Raw genomic sequence first — 20,288 nt, forward strand, 5'->3', positions numbered from 1 at the left:
TTTAGGATAGTTTTGGTGAAATTGACTCTGAATAATTTATCTTATATTATATTTGTCAAGCTCGAGATCATCAATTTCGCAGTAAAATATGCCGCATTTCTATATGAATGTTAAATTCGCCATGTTGTCTACTTGCTTTTAAGATTATCTCTTCATTTTGTCACGCTATCCAGACTAAATTTGAGAATGATTAAGTGGGTCGAAACTTTAAGTCTAGAATTTCAAGAAACGAGACATGAAATGGGTGCTTAGGCGATTTTACCATCTGTTCTGGATCCATGGTTTCTTCAGCGTCGGAATTTTTTTAAATTTTTAATATATCTTGGCGATTGGGAAGCAAACAGAGATTCACCAATTAAGACAAGGAGAAAGAAAACCAAAACACCGAACGTAGAAATCAGCAGCTCGTCGCAGAAAGTTCGCCCGGCTTCTTTCCCGGCGGCCAGAAATCTTTCCTTCGGATTCTCGAGAAAATCGCGCAGCCCCGAGAAAAACCCAGAATCTTGTTCTGTCGAAAGACGACATGCAGCGTCGGAACCAGGGGAATTACCGGAACCCGGGCCTGACGATGCACCAGCCATGGGCTTCTTTGCTCGTGTTCGGGATCAAGCGCATCCAGGGCAGGTCTTGGCCTGCCCCAATTCGAGGTTCGGTTTTGGGACTCTTTTTCATACTTCTAATTTCGCGCCCAAGTTCCAACTTTTTTGTTTTTTTGGTGTTACATAGTCTGAAACGAGAAAGGAGTGAATTTGTTCGTGGAGCCCTTTCAGCTACTTATTTGATCTGTTCGCGGTGTTTTCCTATCTGGGTTCTTGAAGTCTTCAGTGATTGTTTCGTTTTCTATGACCATGTTCTGCATGTGGATTGTGGAGTTCAAAGGATGAAGGGAATGGTGAGAGAACCTGCAGAGACTGGAAGGGAGAACAGGTTAACTACTGAAATTGAACATTGTTTGCTCATAGCACTTGAGAAAGAGAGGAGAGCCTTTTCTTCGGTGCAAAATCCGTGTTTGGCTTTCGCTGACCAGTTTGTGCAGCACCCGTGTTTTCATGCCTCACAAGTTTATCGAAAACTGTCCGATTGGATTGCAGAGAAATAACAGCGAGAACAAAATTGAAAACCAACGTGTGGACCGATCCGAACGAGGTTGTGTATTTATTGAAAATGTTGGAACATAAAAGTTTATATCACAAGCAAGTGCACATTGACTGTGTTAGAAGTTGATAAGGGATGACATACTGTTGCTGAATGTTTGTGTAACTGAGAATGGAATGATGTGGCGCAACTTCAATACCTAGCACATACTGTCCGGGGAAGTAAAGAGTACAAACATTTTGCACGTGCACTAAGATAGCCATGGGAAATGAGAATACTACTCTCAGCTCATATAATCAATCTTTGTTGACAAACATCGTGTAAAACTTTTGAGTATGGAAGTTCAGAAAGTCTATGCACAAAGCTGGGATCCAGCGTGTCTTGTCGATGTCTTGTTGAAAAAGTTTTCAATATCCTTTTCCATTTCCTTTCCTTTTCCTTTTCGAGGATCTCTGACTGTAAAGCACATCATTTATGAAGGGCGCCTTTGGATCCACGCCACCAGCAAAGTTCCAGATGAATCCACGATCAAAGCCATGGAGGAGTTCTACAGGGAGATTTATGCGGTGAATGGGATTACTGAAATTAAGTTCCTGAGCACTATCCCGTCTCAAGACTACTAGGTATTGAAAGGGAGAGCTATCCATGCTGCAACTAGCATACTTGGACTTTCTTTTTTATGAAAGAGCACTTGAGCCTCCTATTTACAAGTTCTAGAAAATTCACATCATCTTCTGATGGATTTCCCAAAGAAATAGCAGCTTATGTATGTCTTGATAGAAAAAAGTGTAGATATATGGGTGCACGGATCACTCCTTTTCACCTGCATGAATTTCGTTTTATCTAAGCTCTTTGTTGGGCAAAGTTTCTAACGGTAGATTTTGCGTCATATAACGGGTGTTCGTCTTTTTCAGACAAATGTATTGACAATTGGAATGTTTTGCCTGTGCAAAAGGGTGTGTCGAAGTGGTTGGCTGTGTCCGAGGTGAAGAACTAGCTAGCTGGGATGGGCTGCCTGAAGAGGTGGGATACACTGATCTTTTGCTTGCTTTGTTTCTTGAATACCTATCTGATTTCACAAATTAAGTTGAACATGTAAACTTTTGTAATTACAGGTAAGGCTGGAAGCACTAACAGATTTCTGCTGGCTCTGGGAACAGCCACAGGTGTGTAAATCTGTCCTATACGCAATCGGTACTTTGCTCTCACATATGTTTGTTCACGATTTATGTTTTTCCCACACTGATTCGACTTTGCTGATATATTTTAAGTAATACAGAAATTAGTCATTCCTTTTGAGATGCGAGGGTACCAGAAGATTTACAACTTAGAAAATAAGGTAAAGGATTTGGCTACGTAAATTATCATCTTATGCACGACATTGCACATATGCTGACAAATGAACTTTTCACAGATATACGAAGCTGCAGCCAGAAAGGGCTTACTAAAGTGGAAAGTCCACTGCCCGTGGCTATCAGCATTCCCTTCATTTGAATAATTGTAACTTTTCTAATCTGAACTTTTAGATTGCCTAATGTGAAGATTTTGTGTAATGTGTTTTATATCAATCCTTGGCATTAAGGGTGATCGGTTCCCGGTCAGGTCCGATCCCACCCAAGAACTGGGAACCGGACCAAAGGGACCGATTCTCAGTTTTCGGAATTGGACTGGACTAGAACGGTCTGGTCCGGTTCCCTGGCGGTTCGTTGGAACCGGTCTTTTTTTTTTTTTGTAGTGAAATTTCACACCTGAAGTAAACAAGGCTGTCCATTACATAACCACCATATTCTCATCTCACTATTAATACTTTGAAAATGGTATAAAACGAAATCTCACGTTACCCAAATAGATTTCCCTCATAAACAAGTATCTTTCCTACATCACTTGTATATGAACTACATTCTAATAAATAAATTTAATCTAATTGAATGCATAATTTGGTCAAATGTGCCTCAATGTGAGTTCAGCTAAAGAGGAGGCATGAACGTCATGGGCGAATTTGGATAGACCGAAACAGGAGAGCAAGAGGAGGCATGCGTGAGGGGTTTTAGATTATTAGGTTTACATTTAAAAAATAAATAAATAACTAAATAAGAGGAGAGCAAGAGGAATTAGGAACTCGACCCAACCATCTGGTTCAGTCTAGTCCGGGCGGTTCCCGGTTTGGTCGTTCCGTCTTGCTCACCTCTACTTGGCATGTCTGTATTTTGCAAGTCCAACAATATGTTTCACAGATTTATCCCGTACCAAACTTTTGGGTACATTTATTATTTTGATATTCATTAATCTGTAATGTGTGGCATAGATCAATTTTATCTAAGTATTAGAAAGAATGAGAAGTAATGCATATGAGTTTAGGAGAAATAACACAAAATCCCACACGTTTGGCAGCGAACTTTTGACTGTTAGTCAAAACCATGCTGAACTTTCATTTTGTTACATCTGTCAATCGTCCGTCTATTGTTCCGTTTGCACGTGCCCAACATGCGATTTTTCAAGGGGAAAATTGTAATTCTTCTCAATTTTTATAGTCAAATCACTCTTTTACCTCCATATTGACTAAAACAGATCAAAATTAATACAATAACTGCACATAAATAAGAAATACATGTAATGATCACTAAAAAGACGACGATGACAAGGACCACAAGAAGATAGCACTCGGGGATCTGAGGGTAGTAAATTCGAAGATAAAAGTATTGATAGGTCCAGATAAAACTATTGATTATAGAAGAATTATAAAAACACCGGAGGATCTTCTTTCTTGTGATGATCAATGATGGACCAAGGGGGGACTGGCTGGGGCCAATATATCACTATGATCTACGAAACTTGAGGATGAACCTCGACGCGGCTCATCACCCTACCCTGGATGATATTATAGGAATCGAGGCTAAGATCATGCCGCTCCCAGTGATTCTCTTTCCTCCAGATGAAGTAAACTTCTGGGTTGCGTTCCATCAACTCCTCAAAGCACTCTTGCAGAATACCCTCCGTCATTCTGCTACTGTTGTCCGGATAGAACGCAAGAGCAAATTCTTCTGGCATGTCACTGAATTGGAGATGCTTGAGGTTCACAAGGCCACGGATGACAACCATTAATGATTTCCAGTCCAAGTGCCTGCATCCGCCAATAAAGAGACTCTGAAGGCAAAGCATTGCATGATCATTCATCAACAGAAGTCTCAGATTTTCTAGATCGGAGAGGTACAAGGTCTTGAGCTTTGGGAACCCTCTATCTCCAAAAACCAATGTTTCCCCATTAAAGGCACTACTCAGATGAAGCACCACGAGATTGGGCAAATTCTGGAGAGCAATTAGGGGGCTAGATTCCAATCTGGTCCATGACAAACTCATTTTGGCCAGATTGTTCAACAGAGGAAGCCAATGAGGCAGCTTCTTTAGACATCCTTGGATATTTAGAGTCCGAAGGAGTGAGGGAGGTGAAGATAGAAAATCTAAATCAATAACTTCAGACTCACTTTTTGCTGTCACACTAAGTGTTCGAAGGATGGTCATCTTCACGAGGGAGTGGCATAGTTCCTTTGAATCATCTCCCTTCAGGTCCATTACACCCAGCCTCGTTAGTTGACTTAACTCTCCCAGCTCTTGCATTGTATTCTTGCTCCGACCACCTCCAGCTTTTACACAGGTCAATTTTTGCAGTGATGCCAGCACTCCAATGCCCCGGGGAGCTGAAAATCCCTTAACAAAACCTAAGTTTGTCATTTTTGTATACCTGTACACCAGAAGATACTGTAATTTCTTGAGCTTGGTTATCTCCACAGGCAGCTTAGAGACTAATGTCTGTTTAAGATCCAGAGTCTCCAGATTTTGTAGTTTCCCAATTGACCTAGGAATGATGCACACGTGGGTCCCTCTCAAACTTAGATACTTCAAGTGGAACATAACTAGTATTTGTTGGGGGAACTTGTGAAGGGATGAACCTCTCAGATCTAACACCCTGAGCAGCTTAGAGCCACTTGGGAAGAATTGCTCATCTGAGGTTGACAATTTTCGTAACCCAAAAATGAGCAGAGAGCGTAGGCGAGGGAGATTTAGCTGGTTCAATGCGTTGTTGCAGGTGTTTTGGACTGACAAACGCCGGACCCTTTCGTCCAATTCTTTTTTCTGCTCAGATGCGAACGAAACAAAGTTTTCATCCCTTAACTTAGAAAGGATAGTTTCCCGCATTAGGTCATGTACCCTACAACGTCTTAGCCTTCCGCGTGAAATTGTTTCTGCGATTTGCACCAAACTTCTGTTTATAAGCTCCTTCAGGTATCTTTCAGCAACCTCCTCTTGTGACATCCCTTCTCTTTTCTCAACAAATCCTTCTGCAATCCACAGACGGATGAGTCTCATACACTCAATCACGTGATCCTCTGGAAATACTCCCAAGTACAAAAAGCAGCTTTTCAAGTTATAATGCAAATCATTGTAGCTCAAGCTGAGAATTTTCCTGAAATTGTGCATCTTGTCATTGCTTTCTAGTTCTGCAGCAAGGCTGCGAGAAATCATCTCCCATTCTTGAACATCTTTTGCGAAGAGAAGACCGCCAATTGCCACTATGGCAAGTGGCAAACCTTCACATTTTTTCAAAATCTGTTGAGAAAGGTGTTCTAGGTAAGGAGGACAGGGATTCCCACGGAAGGCTTTCTTGCAAAATAAAGACCATGATTCTTCTGCAGACAGGGGCTTGAGTTTATAAACTTTTGATTGGTTGAATACAGTAGCAACGTCAGCCATGCGGGTGGTGATTATTATTCGGCTACAGAAACTGCTATTAGGCATTGCATTTTTTATACCTTCTAGTGCTTTCGAGTTCCATACATCATCTAGAATAATGACGTACCTCTTTTGCTGTAGAAAGTTTTTCACTATTTGCATGAGCCTCATTCTATTCATGGATTCCATTCCTTGAGGGACCGGTTGCTTAATTTCTTCATGAAGTTGTTCAACCATGTCCCTCAAAATATCCTCAATCTCATAAGACTGTGAGACAGTGATCCATGCATGGCTTTGGAAGTATGCTTTTACTTGGTGATTGTCGTAGACTCTTTTTGCCAAAGTGGTCTTCCCCAAACCCCCCATCCCAAAGATTGATAAAACTTCAAGTCCGGGTTCTCTGTCAACAAGCCACTTAACGAGCTCTTCTCTCGGCTCGTCAATCCCCACCAGTTCACCTTCCTCGAGTAGAAAAGCATCCTCCCTGAGATCGTGCCATGAGGTGCCTCTGGTGGATGCACTCGCACTTTGTTCTGTGCAATATGACTTGAAATTGTATCGCTGATGCACTTCGGCGATCTTGTTGACTCTTGACTTGATATCAGCTATCTTGGAGGAGATATGATGGCGTGCTTTCAAGTTATGTATGGATGACTTGATCTTGTGAAAGTACCTCATGAACCCACGTCCGTGATCTCTTGCCAAGTTGAGCATGAATTCATCCAGAATATCCTCCATATCGTATGCAACCTCTCTGACCTGTTTCACCCACACCTTCAACTCAAGGTCATCTTCTTGCGACAACTCGGCACGTTCTAGAAAGGCCTTCATGCTCTCAAATTCAACTCTGATGAGTTCAATTTCTCCACGTACCCCTTTCAACAGTTTCACCTCTTTCTCAGCTAACGTACCAAGCTTCTCAACCAAAAAGGACACTGCGGATTCTGCCATTCCTCTAGCTCACTGATCTCCAGAGATCAAAACTCAGGCCCAGAAGGAAATAGGGTATAGCAGTTTGCTAGCACCGTCTGAGACCAAAAGAAAGAATCCTTTGAATTAACATCCAAATGGGCATTGAGCTCATGTATTCGGCGAAGTCTTCGTATAAATTCTCCACTCTGATGGTACAACAATAAATTCGCTACCTAAGCCAACAGCCAAGTAAAGCCGGCTGCATTTCGTTCGGCCCCAGTGGCAGCGACTGCACCGTTGCATTGATGATTCCTACTGACAACAGCAATTGGCCATTCATGGACTTGGCAATTTGCTACTCGTGACTGGTCAACTCACAACCCAGTCAACAATGGCCGCGACACAAAATATCTTTTTTTTTATCTGTCCTATTCTAACTCTCAACTCACTCTCTGACTTTTGCCCTGCCTCTTGCATTGCGTGGGAGTCGAAACCCATATCTGAAACTACACGTCCCCACCCCTAGCCCCCCCTTGAGAAGGTGGGGATTCGAACTCCTTACCTCCCCATTCCCATGTAGGAAGGGTGGCCATTGGAGCAAACCCCAGTGGTTTGACACAAAATATCTCACAAGGTAAATTTATGAGCATACAGCCGTGGCAGTAACCACGTACGGATTGGTAAGTGGTAATTCTCCTAGTAATCATAGGAGTTCCAACAAAAATAAGGAGAAACGCTGAGGCATTCTAGCTTACGGGGAGGACTATTTCTGCTCATTATGATGCCCATCCCACTGAGGTACTATTTTATGAAATCTGCACCACAAGAACTTGTGGATTGCAATGAGTTTCACACAAGACCTACTGAATTAGACGCATTACAAAACACCTGTACATAATGGCTATAGGTGGAGATATCGCAAATGGATCGATTCGACCAAACCTAATGCCACTGTGATATGTGGTCGGGTCTATTTTTTCAGTTGGCCCGCTAATTAATTTGAAAGAGTTCCATGCCACACACACGAGGAAGACAATTGGACATTGTCTTAATTGATTGAATGAGTAGTTTTCATGACCATGGCGCGAGCCATCTGCTTAAAGTGAAGGTGGTGGTGGCGAATACGTGATGTTCTTGTATCTATTGGTAGGGCTGACCATCGGCGGAGGCGGTGACTACCTTCCAGTGACCCTGATCACGGCACGCTTGAGCTCGTATAAACCCGCAAAGGAAACTCTTTTTGCAGATTGCATTGATGCCCCACCCGGAGCTTCTCTTGGAGAGGCTTTTCCCATGAACATGGGAAGTAGAAGTAGCCCATGAATCATCAAGCGAGCCATTGACGAACTATGTGATCCATTTTAGACCGTTGCCCACAGTTTTATGAATAGAGCTAGCAGATTCGGCGAAGTCTTTGTATGACTTCTCCACTCTGATGGTACAACAATAAATTCGCTACCTAAGCCAACGGTCCTTTGAATGAACATCCAAATGAGCGTTGAGCTTATCTATTCGGCGACGTCTTCGTATGACTTCTCCACTCTGATGGTACAACAATAAATTCGCTACCTAAGCCAATGGCCAAGTAAAGCCGGCTGCATTTCGTTCGGCCCCCGTGGCTATGAATGCACTGCAGCATTGATGATTCCTGCCGACAACAGCAATTGGTCATTCATGGACTTGGCAATTTGCTACTCGTGACTGGTCAACTCACAACCCAGTCACCAATGGACACTACACAAAATATCTTACAAGGAAAATTTATGAGCATAGAGCCGCGGTAGTGATCTCGTACGGATTGGTAATTGGTAATTCTCCTGATCGCCGTAGGAGTTCCAACCAAAATAAAGAGAACCACTGAGGCATTCTAGTTTACGATGACTATTCGAGCTCATTATAATGCCCATCCCACTGAGGTACTATTTTCTGAGATCTGCACCACAAGAACTTGTGGATCACAATGAATTTCACACGACCTACTGACTTAGACGTATTACAAAACACCTGCTCATAATGGCGGTAGGTGGAGATATCGCAAATGGATCGATTCAACAGAACCCGATGCCATTGTGATATGTGGTCGGGTCTATTTTTGTATTGGCTCGCCAATTAATTTGGAAGAGTTCCACGCCACACACCCAAACACACACGAGGAAGACAATTGGTCATAGTCTTAATTGATTGAATGAGTAGTTTTCAAGACAGTGGTGCGAGCCATCTGCTTAAAGTGACGATGGTGGTGGCGAATACGCGATGTTCTTGTATCTATTGGTAGGGCTGACCATCGGCGGAGGCGGTGACTACCTTCCAGTGACCCTTATCATGGCATGCCTGAGCACGTATAAACCCACAAAGGAAACTCTTTCTACAGATTGCATTGATGTCCCCAGCAGGAGCTTCTCTTGGAGAGGCTTTGCCCATGAACATGGCAAGTAGAAGTAGCCCATGAATCATCAAGCGAGCCACTAACGAACCATGTGACCCATTTTAGAGTGTTGCCTGTACTTGTATGCATATAGCTAGCAGATATAATGTTCCACTTCTTTAAATAGTAGTTAGGATAGGATATATATAAATAAAAAATGCAAATTAGCAATATGTGTTCGATTAACTGAGTTTATTTCAATTTTGTCTTAGTCAGGTCATTTAGGATTTAGTTCGACCTTGCAGAAAGGACACTGCGGATTCTGCCATTCCTCTGGCTCACTAATCTCAAGAGATCAAAACTCAGGCCTAGAAGGAAATAAGGTATAGCAGTTTGCTGCCACCATCTGAGACCAAAAGAAAGAATCCTTTGAATGAACATTCAAATGGGCGTTGAGCTCATCTATTTGGCGAAGTCTTCGTATGACTTCTCTACTCTGATGGTACAATAATAAATTCGCTACCTAAGCCAACGGTCCTTTGAATGAACATCCAAATGAGCGTTGAGCTCATCTATTCGACGAAGTCTTCGTATGACTTCTCCACTCTGATGGTACAACAATAAATTCGCTACCTAAGCCAACGGCCAAGTAAAGCCGGCTGCATTTCATGCGGCCCCGAGGCTATGACCGCACTGCAGCATTTATGATTCCTGCCGACAACAGCAATTGGTCATTCATGGACTTGGCAATTTGCTACTCGTGACTGGTCAACTCACAACCCAGTCAACAATGGACGCGACACAAAATATCTTTTTTTTTTTATCTGTCCTATTCTAACTCTCAACTCACTCTCTGACTTTTGCTCTGCCTCTTACAGTACGTGAGAGTCGAAACCCATATCTGAAACTACACGTCCCCACCCCTAGCCCCCCTTGAGAAGGTGGAGATTCGAACTCCCTACCTCCCCCTTCTCATGTAGGAAGGGTGGCCATTGGAGCAAACCCCAGTGGTTCGACACAAAATATCTCACAAGGTAAATTTATGAGCATACAGCCGTGGTAGTAACCTCGTACGGATTGGTAAGTGGTAATTCTCCTAGTAATCGTAGGAGTTCCAACAAAAATAAGGAGAAACGCTGAGGCATTCTAGTTTATAGGGAGGACTATTTCTGCTCATTATGATGCCCATCCCACTGAGGTACTATTTTATGAAATATGCACCACAAGAACTTGCGGATTGCAATGAGTTTCACACAAGACCTACTAAATTAGACGCATTACAAAACACCTGTACATAATGGCTATAGGTGGAGATATCGCAAATGGATCGATTCGACCAAACCTAATGCCACTGTGATATGTGGTCGGGTCTGTTTTTTCAGTTGGCCCGCTAATTAATTTGGAAGAGTTCCATGCCACACACACGAGGAAGACAATTGGACATTGTCTTAATTGATTGAATGAGTAGTTTTCATGACCACAGTGCGAGCCATCTGCTTAAAGTGAAGGTGGTGGTGGCGAATACGTGATGTTCTTGTATCTATTGGTAGGGCTGACCATTGGCGAAGACGGTGGCTACCTCGTAGTGACCCTGATCACGGCACGCTTGAGCTCGTATAAACCCGCAAAGGAAACTCTTTCTGCAGATTGCATTGATGCCCCACCCGGAGCTTCTCTTGGAGAGGCTTTTCCCATGAACATGGGAAGTAGAAGTAGCCCATGAATCATCAAGCGAGCCATTGACGAACCATGTGATCCATTTTAGACCGTTGCCCACAGTTTTATGAATAGAGCTAGCAGATATAATGTTCCACTTCTTTATATAGCAGTAAATAAAATGGCAAATTAGCAATATGTGTTCGATTAATTTAGTTTATTACACGTAAGGAGGGAAGATCAACGGAGAGACATAAACAAGGAGGTGGGACAGTTACCAAAAAATCCTAAACCTATTGCACATATGTCAATTTAATTCTAAATCTTTCAATTTGGTTAATTTAATCATAAACCTTATGACAATTTGCTAATAGTCCTTCTGACCAATTTTAGCCGAAAATTGGTAATGTGGACACTAGCTAACTAGTCGTCCTATGTGGCACAGTTGTTATTGACGTGACATTCTATTTTTCTTTTTTTCCATCTTCCTTCGACGGTGGCTAAGGCTTGATGATAAACCGGCGACCAGCCACAGGCAAGGGTTGGCGAGGCTCGACCTTGTCGGATCTCACCATCGCCAAAGCCGAGCGGTCGGCGGAGGAAGAAGGATAAAAAATAAAAAAGAAAGAAAAAAAAGAAAAAGAAAGCAAAAAATTATAAAAAAATGTAAAAAAATGGTCCACATAGACTAACGGCAGTGTTATGTAGGACGGCCAACATCCACGTTAGCGATCTCTGATCAATTTTGATGGAAAAGACTATATTGGCAAATTGTTAAAAGATTTAAGACTAAATTAGACAAATTGAAAGGTTGAGGACTGAATTAGGGTTTCTTTAGTAAAGTTTTTGCTCCCAGAAACAATTTCTGTTCAGAAATAGTTTTTTTATTGCTATTCCCTAGATGAGTTTTTGAGCAAAAAAACACGTTTAGTAACTGCTCAAAATTTCTATTCCTAGAGTAGAAAAAAGAGCAAAAATGTGTTTGGTAGGACACTAAAAATTTCTACTCCTAATTTTTTCATTTAATTATAAAATTGTCGGTGGAGACTTAACGATTCATGTTTGGATAAAATTGGATTAGAAATAAAATAAGAATATATTATGATATAGAATTGGATGACCTTAATACAATCATAAAGAAAATTACTCCTTATAGACAAAGCAAATACTGAGTGGTAGTTGAAGAAATTACAATTTAGGATGTAGGATTTTAGGATTTTAGGATTTGTGGTTAGGGGTTAGGGTTTTATGATTTCAATTTTGAGGTTTTGGGTTTTGAGTTTTAGGTTTTGGATTTTGGGGTTTAGGTTTTAGAGTTTCGGATTTTGAGTTTCGAGTTTGGGGTTTAGGGTTTTAAGTATTCGGGTTTTGGATATTGGGGTTTTGGATTTAGGGTATAGGGTTTGGGGTTTATGGTTTAGGGTTCAGGGCTTTGCGATTTTGCATTTTAGGATTCAGGGTTTGGAATTACAATTTTAGGGTTTAAGTTTTACGGTTTCGGGTTTGTAGTTTTGGGGTTTAGGGTTTAGTGTTTCGGGATTTCGGTTGGGATTTTAGGGTTTAGGATTTGAGATTTAGAAGGTTTAGGGTTTGAGTTTGGTATTTTAGGGTTTAGAGTTTCGGGCTTTTGATTTTAGTGCTATGGGTTTTAGGGTTTGGGTATTGAGGTTTAAGGTTTTGGGGTTAGGGTTTAGGATTTTAGGGTTTAGGGTTTAGTATGAGAATATCTTGTGAAAGAGAAAGAGTTGATATTGTTTCTCTATTGTTTCTCTTTTTATTCCAAAAACAGAAAAGTAGATTTTTTTTACTTCTTATTTCTGTTACAAATCTATTCCCTGACCACTTTTCTGCTCCGGGGAACAAAAAAAACTAACTGATGTTACTAAATAGATTTCTATTCTTTTTTTATTTCGGTAATTTTTTTCGAAAGGGTTGATAGAGAGTACTTGATCGAGTAAAATTTTTTACATTACCCATGAGAGGTTGGCATTTGGTATCAAGAACTACGGAAAAAAATGAAAAAACCAAATCGGTTTATGATGGGGGCTCGAATTGGAACCTAAATATAACACCAAACAATAATTTCAACTTTCAATACTCACCAAAACCAAAGTTGTATTTGTTCATACGTAGGAACTAGGAAAGACTAATAGTGGGGACAACACATAAAAGGTCTTAAATCAAACCGATGATGTTTTCATTTGGCGTGGCCGGTCCGTAAACTTAATTTTGTCTTAGTCAGGTCATTTAGGATTTAGTTCGACCTTGAAGAAAGGACACTGCGGATTCTGCCATTCCTCTGGCTCACTAATCTCAAGAGATCAAAACTCAGGCCCAGAAGGAAATAGGGTATAGCAGTTTGCTGCCACCATCTGAGACCAAAAGATAGAATCCTTTGAATGAACATCCAAATGGACGTTGAGCTCATCTATTTGGCGAAGTCTTCGTATGACTTCTCCACTCTGATGGTACAACAATAAATTCGCTACCTAAACCAACGGTCCATTGAATGAACATCCAAATGAGCGTTGAGCTCATCTGTTCGGCGAAGTCTTTGTATGACTTCTCCACTCTGATGATACAACAATAAATTCGCTACCTAAGCCAACGGTCCTTTGAATGAACATCCAAATGAGCGTTGAGCTTATCTATTCGGCGACGTCTTCGTATGACTTCTCCACTCTGATGGTACAACAATAAATTCGCTACCTAAGCCAACGGCCAAGTAAAGCCGGCTGCATTTCGTTCGGCCCCCGTGGCTATGAATGCACTGCAGCATTGATGATTCCTGCCGACAACAGCAATTGGTCATTCATGGACTTGGCAATTTGCTACTCGTGACTGGTCAACTCACAACCCAGTCACCAATGGACACTACACAAAATATCTTACAAGGAAAATTTATGAGCATAGAGCCGCGGTAGTGATCTCGTACGGATTGGTAATTGGTAATTCTCCTGATCGCCGTAGGAGTTCCAACCAAAATAAAGAGAACCACAGAGGCATTCTAGTTTACGATGACTATTCGAGCTCATTATAATGCCCATCCCACTGAGGTACTATTTTCTGAGATCTGCACCACAAGAACTTGTGGATCACAATGAATTTCACACGACCTACTGACTTAGACGTATTACAAAACACCTGCTCATAATGGCGGTAGGTGGAGATATCGCAAATGGATCGATTCAACAGAACCCGATGCCATTGTGATATGTGGTCGGGTCTATTTTTTGTATTGGCTCGCCAATTAATTTGGAAGAGTTCCACGCCACACACCCAAACACACACGAGGAAGACAATTGGTCATAGTCTTAATTGATTGAATGAGTAGTTTTCAAGACAGTGGTGCGAGCCATTTGCTTAAAGTGACGATGGTGGTGGCGAATACGTGATGTTCTTGTATCTATTGGTAGGGCTGACCATCGGCGGAGGCGGTGACTACCTTCCAGTGACCCTTATCATGGCATGCCTGAGCACGTATAAACCCACAAAGGAAACTCTTTCTGCAAATTGCATTGATGTCCCCAGCAGGAGCTTCTCTTGGAGAGGCTCTGCCCATGAACATGGCAAGTAGAAGTAGCCCATGAATCATCAAGCGAGCCACTAACGAACCATGTGACCCATTTTAGAGTGTTGCCTGTACTTTTATGCATATAGCTAGCAGATATAATGTTCCACTTCTTTAAATAGTAGTTAGGATAGGATATATATAAATAAAAAATGCAAATTAGCAATATGTGTTCGATTAACTGAGTTTATTTCATGTAAGGAGGGAAGATCAACGGAGAGACATGCACGAGGAGGGGGGACAATTACCAAAAAAAAATCCTAAACCTACTGTATAGATGTCAATTCAATTTGACTAATTTAGTCATAAACCTTTTGACGATTTATCAATATAGTCATTGCGACCAATTTTAGCCCAAAATTGCTAATATGGACACTAGTCGGCTAGCCGTCCTACGTGGCACAGTTGTTATTGACATGACATTCTTTTTTTTTTCCATCTTCCTTCGGCGGTCGCTACAGCTTGATGATAAACCGGCGACTAACCACAAACGAGGGCTGGCGAGGCTCGCCCTCGTCGGATCTCACCATAGCCGAAGCCCAGCGATCAGTGGAGGAAGAAGGAAAAAAAGAAAAAAGATAAAGAAAAATAATTCAAAAAAATGATAAAAAAATTGTCCACGTCAACTACTAGTAGTGCCACGTGGAACGGCTGGCATCCACGTTAGCGATTTCTGATCAATTTTGATGGGAAAGACTATATTGGCAAATTATGAAAAAGTTTTGAACTAAGTTGACGAAATTGAAAGATTTAGAACTGAATGAACATCTGTATAATAAATTTAGGACTTTTTGGTAAATTTCTTCGAAAAGGTTGATCGGAAGTACTTGATTGAGTCAAATTATTTGCATTACCTATGAGAGGTTGGCATTTGGTATCAAGAACTCGGGAAAAAAATGAAAAGCAAATCGGTTTATGTTGGGGGGTCGAATGGGAACCTAAATCTTACACCACGCAACAATTCTAACGTTCGATACTCACCAAAATCAAAGTTGTATCGTTGATACATAGGAACTAGGAAAGACTAGTAGTGTTGACAACATATAAAAGAGCTTAAATCAAGCCAATGATGTTTTTATTTAGTGTGCCCGGTCCATAAACTTAATTTTGTCTTGGTCGGGTCATTTAGGATTTCGTTCGACCTTGCAGAAATTAAATCAAGATATCATTCGAATATAATGTCAAAGTTTATGTTATCTAAACAAGTTTCGTTTCCCTTAATTACCATAAATTTGACTGAAGAAATACTTAAATGTACTGAGACCGGTTCACAAAATTGGTCTATTCAGTGATTTTTTAGACCGCCAAAGGTCCTTGGAACACATTTCTTAGTAAATCAGTTGTTTAAACTTTCGAACATAAAAAATGGGAGGTGCATTTTTTTTTCTTCTTTACCAAACAAATAGTAAAGCTGATTTTGCTGAGACAAGATAGTTTGGTGGTCCCACCTCTACACCAGGCACACTCTTCCAATATTGCATAACCCGAAAGTTCTTAAATAGACTCGATCTATGTAGATCAATGTAATCATAAATATTAATAAGCATGATCATAGCCATTCATCATGCTGATCTATATAGCTGATTTATAATAGGAGTTCTACATTCGCAACGAAGCCATAGCTATTGCTCATTTGAGCAGGTCCATTACCGTCGATTCACCACGGTGCTAATAGCAGTAACACCCAACATTATCTTATGTCATAGCATGGTTGGACCTACATTGCAAGCGAACTAAGGCTTTCCGAAGTTGAGGAGCGACCAAAGATTTCGAACCCGTATCTATAATGACTCCAAACTATTTGAGAATAAGCCCTATATCACCAAACCAACCACCATGGTAGTCTTTCCTAATAAAATTTCTCAACGAGCTTGGAGTAGAATTATGGAGTTGTATGCCCTTTTCAAACCCAAATCTTGTGGGGCTATTAAGGAGCTTCGAGATAGGAAATTTAGGACAATTTCGGTGAAATCGACTCGCTGAATAATTTAGCTTATACTATATTTGTAGAGCGCGAGATCATCCACTTTACAGTAAAATAAACCACATTTTCTGCAGGAATGTTAAATTTTACTGTGTCGCCCAACTGCTTCTAGGATTGTTTAGGCTTTCCGAAGTTGAGGAGCGACCAAAGAATTCGAACTCGTATCTATAATGACTCCAAGCTATTTGAGAATAAGCCCTATATCACCAAACCAACCACCATGGTAGTCTTTCCTAGTAAAATTTCTCAACAAGCTTGGAGTAGAATTGAGGAGTTGTATGCCCTTTTCAAACCCAAATCTTGTGGGGCTATTAAGGAGCTTCGAGATAGGAAATTTAGGACAATTTAGATGAAATGGACTCTCTGAATAATTTAGCTTATACTATATTTGTAGAGCGCAAGATCATCCACTTCGCAGTAAAATAAACCACATTTATGTAGGTATGTTAAATTTTACTGTGTGGCCCAATTGCTTCTAGGATTGTTTTTTCATTTTGCCACACTATCAAGAGTAAATTTGAGAATGATTAAGTGGGTCGAAACTTGAAGTCTTGAATTTCAAGAAATAAGACATGAAATGGGTGCTTAGGCGATTTTACCATCTATTCTGTGTTCATTGATTCTTCAACGTCGGGGTCTTTTATTTAATTTTTAATATTTTTTTGCGATTGGGAGGCAAACAGAGATTCACCAATTAAGACAAGGAGAAAAAAAACCAAAACACCGAACGTACAATTTAGCGGCTCGTCGCAGAAAGTTCGCCCAGAAATCTTTCCTTGGGATTCTCGAGAAAATCGCGCAGCCCCGAGAAAAACCCAGAATTTTGTTTTGTCGAAAGACGAAGCAGAACAGCTATGCAGCGTCGGAACCAGGGGAATTACCGGAACCCGGGCCTGACGATGCACCAGCCCTGGGCTTCTTTGCTCGTGCACGGGATCAAGCGCATCGAGGGCAGGTCTTGGCCGGCCCCAATTCGAGGTTCGGTTCTGGGACTCCCTTTCATACTTCTAATTTCGCGCCCAAGTTCCAACTTTTTTGTTTTTTCTGGTGTTGCGTGGTCTGAAACGAGAAAGGAGTGAATTTGTTCGTGGAGCCCTTTGAGCTACTGATTTGATCTGTTCGCGGTGTTTTCCTATCTGGGTTCTTGAAGTTTTCAGTGATTGTTTCGTTTTCTATGACCAAGTTCTGTTCGTGGATTGTGGAGTTCAAAGGATTAAGTGAATGGTGAGAGAACCTGCAGAGAATGGAAGGGAGAAACGGTTAACTACTGAAATCGAACATTGTTTGCTCATAGCACTTGAGAAAGAGAGGAGGGCATTTTGTTGGGGCGCAAAATCTGTGCTTGACTTCGCTGACCAGTTTGTGCGGCACCGATGTTTTCATTAGGCTTCACAAGTTTATAGAAAACTGCCTGGTTGGATTGCGGAGAAATAACAGCAAGAACAAATTTGAAACCAATATGTGGACTGATGCGAACGAGGTCGTGTATTTATTGAAAATGTTGGAACATAAAAGTTCTCATCACAAGCAAGTGCACATCAACTGTGTTAGAAGTTGATGAGGGATGACTTACTGTTTCTGAAAATTTGTGTAACTGAATGGAATGATGTGGCTCAACTTTTTTAGCTAGCACATACTGTCCGGGGAAGTAAAGAGTACAAACATTTTGCACGTGCATTAAGATAGTCTTGGGAAAGTTAGAATGTTACTCTCAGCACATATAATTAAATCTTTGTTGACAAACATTATGTTAAACTTTGAGGATCGAAGTTCAGAAAGTCTATGGGCAAAGCTGGGATCTAGCAAATACCGTTGACATTTTGTTGAAGAAGTTTTGAATAGCTTTTTTACCTTTCCTTCTCCTTTTCCTTTTCGAGGATCTCTGACTATATAGCACATCATTTGTGAAGGCCGCCTTTGGATCCATGCCGCCAGTAAAGTTCCAGATGAATCCACGATCAAAGCCATGGAGGAGTTCTACAGGGAGATTTATGCGGTGAATGGGATTACTGAAATTAAGTTCCCTGAGCACTATCCCGTCTCAAGACTACTAGGTATTCATTGGGAGAGCTATCCATGCTGCAACTAGCATACTTGGACTTTCTTTTTTTTTTTTTTGAAAGAGCACTTAAGCCTCCTATTTACAAGTTCTTGAAAATTTAAATCATCTTCTGATGGATTTCCTAGATAAATAGTAGTTTTATGTATGTCTTGATAGAAAAAAGTGTAGATATGGTTTGCTTTTATTGCTCCATTTTACCCGTATGAATTTCTGTTTTATCTAAGCTCTTTGTTGGGCAAAGTTTCTAACCGTAGATTCTGCATCATAGAACGGGTGGTCGTCTTTTTCGGACAAATGTATTGATAATTGGAATGTTTTGCCTATGAAAAAGGGTGTGTCGAAGTGGTTGGCTGTGTCCGAGCTGAAGAACTAGCTTGCTGGAATGGGGTACCTGAAGGGGTGGGATACGCTGATCTTTTGCTTGCTTTGTTTCTTGATTACCTATCTGATTGTAAACATTTGTAATTTACAGGTGAGGCTGGAAGCACGAAAAGATTATTGCTGGCTTTCTGAACAGCCACAGATGTGTAAATCTTTCTTATACGTAATCGGTACGTTGTTCTCACATATGTTTGTTCACCATTTATGTAATTTCCCACCCTGATTCGACTTTGTTGATATATTTTTAAGTAATACAGGAAGTAGTCATTCCATTTGAGATGCGAGGGTACCAGAAGATCTACAACTTGGAAAAGAAGGTAGAGGATTTGGCTACATAAATTATCATCTTATGCAGGACATTGCACATATGCTGAAAAAAGAACTTTTCACAGATATACGAAGCTGCAGTCAGGGGGCTTACTAAAGTGGAAAGTCCACTGCTAGTGAAGTTTCCGCTTCCAAATCCACGCGATCATTTTTCATTGAAGCTAGGTTCCCTATTACTAGATGTGTCTGAATCTAAACAAAGTGAACCGCGGAAATCATCGAGTCTCAGTGCCGCCATAGCTGGTGCACGAGCTGCTGCCAGTCAGTTTTGAAAGAACCAAAATCAATGTACATCTTATTTAAAGATGAAGAAAGAAGCACATCATCGATTCATCATCATCCAATCTGATGCCCACCATGAACACGACAATCACCCAAAAAAATAAAAGCCTTGAAATTCCTCCCCACGATTGCGTCTCAGTTTCGCCGCGTCTCGCCAGCAATTATTTCCCCTCCTGCCGGTTCTGTCTTTCATAAAATGTCCTCTATTCAATTTTGTAGAAGAACATATATTCACACTGAAATATGGCAAAAACTATAAAAAAAAAAAAAGAAAGAGAAAAAGAAAGAGAAATCCCAATCTTGATATATGTTGTGTGAAACAAAGCATGAATTGAAAGAACACGCAATGAATTTGCATGATTGAGTGTTGTAATTGAAATCCACGGGAAGAGACGACTCAAAATTGAATGATCCAAAACAATAGAAGACCTTTGCGATGCACAAGATTAAAACAACCCTTTTACTCTTCATTGCAAAGATAACTAATAAATTTGAATTTAGCTTTTGTGGCAATCAGCATTCCCTTCATTTGAATAATTGCAACTTTTCTAATCTGAACTTTTAGATTTGCCTAATCTGAAGATTTCTTGTAATGTGTTTTGTATCAATCCTTCGCATGTCTGTATTTTGCAAGTCCAGCAATATGTTTCACAGATTTATCCCGTACCAAACTTTTGGGTATATATATTATTTTGATTAATGAAGAATCAATCTGTAATTTGTGTCATATATCAATTCTATCTAAGTATTAGAAAGATTAAAAAAGTAAGGGTTAATATCATGAAAAACCCTAAACTAGTACACCTGTGGCAAATTTACCCAAACCAATTTTTTGACCACCAAAAATCTCAAACTGGTACACTTGTGATAATTTTACCCCAAGTTATTTTTCGTTAAATTTTACCTTTAAATTTCTAAGTTGTAT

The 20,288-nt window shown here is 40.7% G+C and overlaps 1 protein-coding gene and 1 pseudogene across 1 annotated transcript; one reads left to right on the forward strand and one right to left on the reverse strand.

Annotated features, from left to right (window-relative positions):
- Positions 1 to 523: 523 nt before the first annotated feature.
- On the forward strand, positions 524 to 19,379 carry LOC115687318 (uncharacterized; annotated as a pseudogene).
- Positions 3,817 to 6,908, reverse strand: LOC115664389 (disease resistance protein RPM1-like). Its single transcript, XM_030586326.2, has one exon. The coding sequence runs from the start codon at positions 6,772 to 6,774 to the stop codon at positions 3,919 to 3,921; it is 2,856 nt and encodes a 951-aa protein (XP_030442186.2). The 5' UTR covers positions 6,775 to 6,908; the 3' UTR covers positions 3,817 to 3,918.
- Positions 19,380 to 20,288: the final 909 nt, after the last annotated feature.

The sequence above is a fragment of the Syzygium oleosum genome, unplaced genomic scaffold (genome assembly GCF_021117445.2).
Source record: "Syzygium oleosum isolate NSW1041296 unplaced genomic scaffold, Sole_v2.1 Sole_v2.57, whole genome shotgun sequence".
Taxonomy (NCBI): Eukaryota; Viridiplantae; Streptophyta; class Magnoliopsida; order Myrtales; family Myrtaceae; genus Syzygium; species Syzygium oleosum.

Bases quoted from the DNA above. Each gene is read 5' to 3' on its own strand.
- LOC115664389 (XM_030586326.2), bottom strand. From the start codon at position 6,774: ATGGCAGAATCCGCAGTGTCCTTTTTGGTTGAGAAGCTTGGTACGTTA.